The sequence below is a fragment of the Peromyscus eremicus genome, chromosome 7, assembly GCF_949786415.1.
Source record: "Peromyscus eremicus chromosome 7, PerEre_H2_v1, whole genome shotgun sequence".
Lineage (NCBI taxonomy): Eukaryota > Metazoa > Chordata > Mammalia > Rodentia > Cricetidae > Peromyscus > Peromyscus eremicus.
In genome coordinates, this window is record NC_081422.1 from 14,543,554 (window position 1) to 14,549,054 (window position 5,501).

Sequence of the window (5,501 nt, forward strand, 5' to 3'; positions counted from 1 at the left end):
AAGGTAAAAGTGAATGTTACTTTATGAAGCCATAGTAAAAGTCCTTACTTTGGAATTAAATTATATTAGAATTAAGAGTCACAATAATATAAATTCAGACATCAAGAGGGATCAAAATATAATTAATTTTTTCTAAGGTATAACATTAGACATGGGATTTTAAAATATTTGTATTAGGGTAAATAAAGGACTAACGATTTCATTATTAGGGTAAGAACATAGATCTGTACGTAATTATAGCAAGTTTATATAGAGGAAAATAGAATAGAACTATTTAATTATAGCCAGATGGTAGTGGTGCAGGCCATTAATCCTAGCACTCAGGAGGCAGAGTCAGTTGGATCTTTGAGTTGAGGACAGCCTGGTCTACAGAGTAAGTTCCAGGACAGCCAGGGCTACACAGAGAGCCTTTGTCTCGAAAAACCAAATGTGTGTATGTTTATGACAGAGTTTATCTGTGTGAGAGAGAGAGAGAGATTCTAAGTTAGATTATAGGAAAAATAACCAAGGGGCTCAGAAAGGATGTGATATAAGTGTGGTTTATCAGGAATGACATGAAATTTCAATGTAAAAAATAGCAAGTTCTGTTTTAATACCCATGCATTGTATTAAAACATCCATTTATGTTACTTCTATAAAGCACATAGTAAGTGTTTTGGATATTTTATTGATAAAACATAATTTTTTATTTTATTTTATTTTTTTGAGAAAGGGTCTTAACTGTGTAGCTTTGGCTGTCATGAAACTCTGTAGACCCTGCTGGCCTCAACTCAGAGATCTGCCTGCCTCTTCCTCCCCAGTGCTAGGATTAAAGGAGTGTACTACCACACCCAGCTCTGATAAACATGTAAATATTTTCTAATTTTATCCTGTACAATAGGTGTTGGGCTGGGTGTGGTCAAACACACCTTTAATCTAAGCACTAGGAAGGCAGAGACAGAAGGATCTCTGTGAGTTCCAGGCCACTCTGGTCTCCACAGTGAGAATCTGTCATAAAAATGTGTGAAAATTTATCTATTTCTTCTCCTTTTCCTTCTCCTTCTTCTCCTTCTTCTTCTTCTTTTTTGTTGTTGTTTTGAGACAGAGTTTATCTGTGTAACAGCCCTGCCTGTCCTGGAAACCACTCTGAATCCAGGCTGGCCTTGAATTCGCAGAGATCAACCTAACTGCCTCCATGGGATTAAAGGTGTGTACCACCACCACCTGGCCTTTTTTGTTGTTGTTGATTTCTACTTTTATTTTTATAGAATGTATTTGGAGATGTTAAACTATTGAGAAAAAAATGGATATATTTAAAATGCTGATATGAAAAGTTGTTGAGATAATGGGTATGCTAATTAGATTAGAGGTGTCTTTATACTTATACATAGAACATTCAATTTTTTTTTTCTCTGTTTTTTGAGACAGGGTTTCTCTGTGTAGTTTTGGTGCCTGTCCTGGATCTCACTCTGTAGACAGGCTGGCCTCGAACTCACAGAGATCCTCCTGAGTGCTGGGATTAACTGGGTGAGCCACCGCCGCCTGACTCAATTGTTCTTTATAAACAGCTTTTTGTTGTGTTTTTGAGACAGGGTTTCTCTGTGGAATATAGTATCAGCTATTCTGGAACTGGCTTTGTATACAGGCTGGCCTCCAACTGATAGAAATTAGCCTGCTTCTGCCTCCTGAGTACTAGGATTAAAGGCATATGCCACGATTCCCAGTTTATAAAAGTTTTCTAAATGTAACCTTTAAGAGTTTAAATATAATGAAATGTTATTAACACTATCATAACCTCAGGTATTTAAAAGCTTTTTGTCCATTAACAATATCAATAATATTTTTGCTTTTGTATGTATATACTTAAGTATCCTCAAATCTCAAGGGTATGAGACAGGAACTCCTGTGGATTGTCTATTGATCACTTTATCTACACTAGTATAATCTACTACCCAGTTTATTCCGTGGTTAGGTTATCTACCAACTGATTTATTTCCTAGCAGTTTTAACACTCATTGGTTTATCTGCAGGTTATCTATCTCTAGTCCTATATAAAAGGAGAATTAGACGAGAAAGACACTGCCATTTCCAGCAACCCAAGCCCTGTCTGCATCTCTGTTGTGGAACCTTTAGGACAAGCCCTACAACCATGGAGGGACCTTCAGGAAACCCACTTCCAAGTCAGCCTTTGCTAGTGAGTATGCAATTCACACAAACTGTAGAATGTTCACTCTTGTCCTTTTTCTTTATATTTAAACCTCCTTCATTTAATGCATAGCTGTACTTGACACAAACTGATGTCCTGTGGGAAGCTGTTAATTGCTTGTTGTTAAAATTTGTTGGAAGAAATTTAAAATGTACTTCATCAGCCCATAATGAGAAGGGGTCCTGTGAAATGCACTGCTGGATGATTTTTGTCCTTGTGTGAACATCTTGAGTGTTCTTCCATAAACTTAGATGGTGTACTTCTGTACTAGTGATAACTGTGTGTCACTGAGGGTAGGTTTGGAACTTAAGCATGCTGTGACCATAAGAAAGACAAGAGTAGCATTCTTATCCTTGAGTCACATGAGTCAGATGTCCCAGAAGCCTGGTACCTAGAGCCTTTACTGCAGCAACATTGGGGATCTAGCAAAATTTCAAATTCTTGGCCCTACCCTAGACATATTTGGATTACAGATATTTGACTTTTAGAAACTTTCACAAATGACTTTAGCCTATGCTGGGATCTAAGACCTAAAAAGGATGGTAGAAAATCCATGAACTGAGAAAATTCTGCATAACTGCTAGTAGATTCCTTCCTCTGTGTTGTTTAAGTTTTACTTTCTCCCAAAGGGGAAGCTCCAAAGAAGTATGATACCTGAGAAATTACAGAAGAGGAGGGCCCAGGCTGCCAAGAACAAGGTCAAGGCCAAACACCGATCTGGGGTCACTCCTGTTCTTCCTGTGAGGCTGACCAGTTGCATCTTCACGAGGCCTGTGACTAGAATAACTTCCCACCCTGAGAGTAAGACCATGCGCAGGAAAGAGGAAGAGAAGCTGGTGAAACCCCGGCAGCTCTGCGCATTAAGGAGACTGCAGGAATATCAAGAAGACAGTAACGGGGAACAGTTACATCCATTGGATCTTAAAAACGCCGTACAAAGAAGTGCTCTGGGAACGCAGGCTGGAGCCAGAGTTCCAACAGCTGCTACCGATCTGCACACTGAAGGGGAACAGTTACATCCGTTGGATCTTACAAACTCTGTACAAAGAAGTGCACTGGGAACGCAGGCTGGAGCCAGGGTTCGAAGAGGTGCTCTGGACCTGCACACTTCCCCCGAGTTCACCTCTGTCCAGCCCCCGAGTTCGGAAAGGAAGGTGCCATCGCCGCCGTCTTTCTACAGTCAAAGGGTAACAACGGCTGTGGCTTTTCAGCTGTCACCTTCTTTCTACAGACAAGGGGTAACTACTGCAGACATCCGGAGACAGACCCGGAGGGTAAAGAACGCCCGGAAGAAACTGGCTGCGGCCTTGGAGGCAGATAGGCTTGCCAGGCAGGCTGAGAATATGGGGAATGGAACATAGCTGAGTGTTATGAAAACTGAATGAAAACAGAGTGTGGTAGCCTCTGCAATTTCTCCATAAAGGAAGTTTGTATGTCTTTTTTGTTTTATTTTTTGAGATAGGGTTTCTCTGGGTAGCCCTGGCTGTCCTGGGACTCTGGAGACCAGCCTGCCTCTGTATGCAGAGTGTTGGGCTTAAAGGTGCCTCCACCACCCAGCATTACTTGTATGTCTTTATATAATAAACCTACTCTGATGATGAGGATATACACAAATCACTCCTTTTAAAGCTCATTTTGAAAGCCAACAAAATGACCAGTAGTGTTTTAATAAATGTTTTCAATTTTGTTAGAAATGATCATGAAAATATCCTTTAGATCAGCTGTGATCCACAGTCGGACTCTAGAATAGATCCAACACCAACCCACAAAGCAAAGGAAATTCCTTATTTTATAGCATTTAGACAAAAAGGGTCTATGACTTAGCAATTAGGTTTAGCGAAGCTACTAGGTAGATTACAAAGCCTTCACTCAGGCTAGGCAGGCCTGGTTAGCTTGAAGGTAATCCTCTGTCCTTCCCTACCATGGGACTGCTACTTGCTAGGTGTTTAGCTTCTAGTGATGGTACTAGATCACATATAAGACTGAAACTCTGGTTGCCTTAGCCCTGGAAAGAGAGAAGCTGCAGCTGTTAATGGCTAATCCCTTCTCTAGTGTTATGTCTATGACCTAACAAGTAGATAGTTATATAATATTCAGTTTATTGGGAGAAGAAAGGGGCACTTTACTCAAAATTGTTCAATTTTAGGCTATAATTTTTTAAAACTTGGTGATTATTGGAATCTCATTATGTGGACCAGGTAGGCCTTGAATTTGATCCTCCTGCCTCAGCCTGATGAATGGTAAGATTACAGGCAAGCATTCCACATCTAACTGTATTTTTTTTTTCACTTTTTAGTCTATAGGAATAATCTAGCCTGAGGCACTATTTAGTGTTTTATGCTAAGTATTTAACTTAACACTTATATTAATGAAAGATGATCCAGGTGCTGCAGCTTTAGACACCATTGCCTTGGATTTGTTTTGTGGAACTCCCTGTTGTTATTCTAAACTATCAATAAAGGTTTCCATTTTAAATACAAGTCCAGAGATTCTTTTATATGATGGTAATTTGATGCCATAAAGATATTATAGATGTGGTTATAGCTATCATTTATCTATCCCTCTATACTAGCTCTCTACCATGAGCTACACCTCCATCTCCTACAGCTAATTTGAAAATAAATTCATTTTTTATTATATAAAGTTACATAAGGTCATTTGCATTGGAGAGTACAATGCAGCTGGGCATGGTAGCACACACCCTTGATCCCAGCAGAGGCAAGCCTGAATCTACACAGCTAGTCCAGGACAGTCAGAGCTACACAGAAAACCTTGTCTCAAAAAACCAAAAATCAAAAATCAAAAAAAAAAAAACACCATAAAATAATAATTTCACTTTGACATATTCCCAGTACCTCACTATCCTTCCTCTCCCACAAATCTTTTGTTTCCTTTTATTTCAATTTCTACTTTCATGTCACCACTATATGATTCTATGTATCTATAAAGGACTCACAAACAAAACATGTCTTTGAGACATAAGTATACCAGAGAACATTTTTCAGTGACACGTCTTGATGTCAGGGCCATTACCTTCAGCCTCACTTTATCTACATCTTCCCAGATATAAATGAAGTATTTAATGTAATGAGCCAGAATTCGATGGAATAGGAAAGAGTCCTGAGGGGAGTTTGACTACACCAGGAAGGGAAAATTGTTGGTTAAGCGGCGGCGCTTGTGGCTGGCCGCTGCCTGCGGTGGCCATGCCAACAGAAGACAGCGCTGGATGCCGCCGTGGCGGAAGAATCATGAGGCATGGTTACCTTTCTAGAGCTTTATTGGGAGGGAAGGAGGGAGGGAAGAGGAGAGAGAGAGA

The 5,501-nt window shown here is 39.9% G+C and overlaps 1 protein-coding gene across 1 annotated transcript; it reads left to right on the forward strand.

Moving 5' to 3' along the window:
- Positions 1-2,128: 2,128 nt before the first annotated feature.
- LOC131914624 (methyl-CpG-binding domain protein 3-like 2B) lies at positions 2,129-3,546 on the forward strand. Its single transcript, XM_059267230.1, has 2 exons — positions 2,129-2,173; positions 2,815-3,546. The coding sequence occupies exons 1-2, from the start codon at positions 2,129-2,131 to the stop codon at positions 3,544-3,546; spliced, it is 777 nt and encodes a 258-aa protein (XP_059123213.1).
- Positions 3,547-5,501: the final 1,955 nt, after the last annotated feature.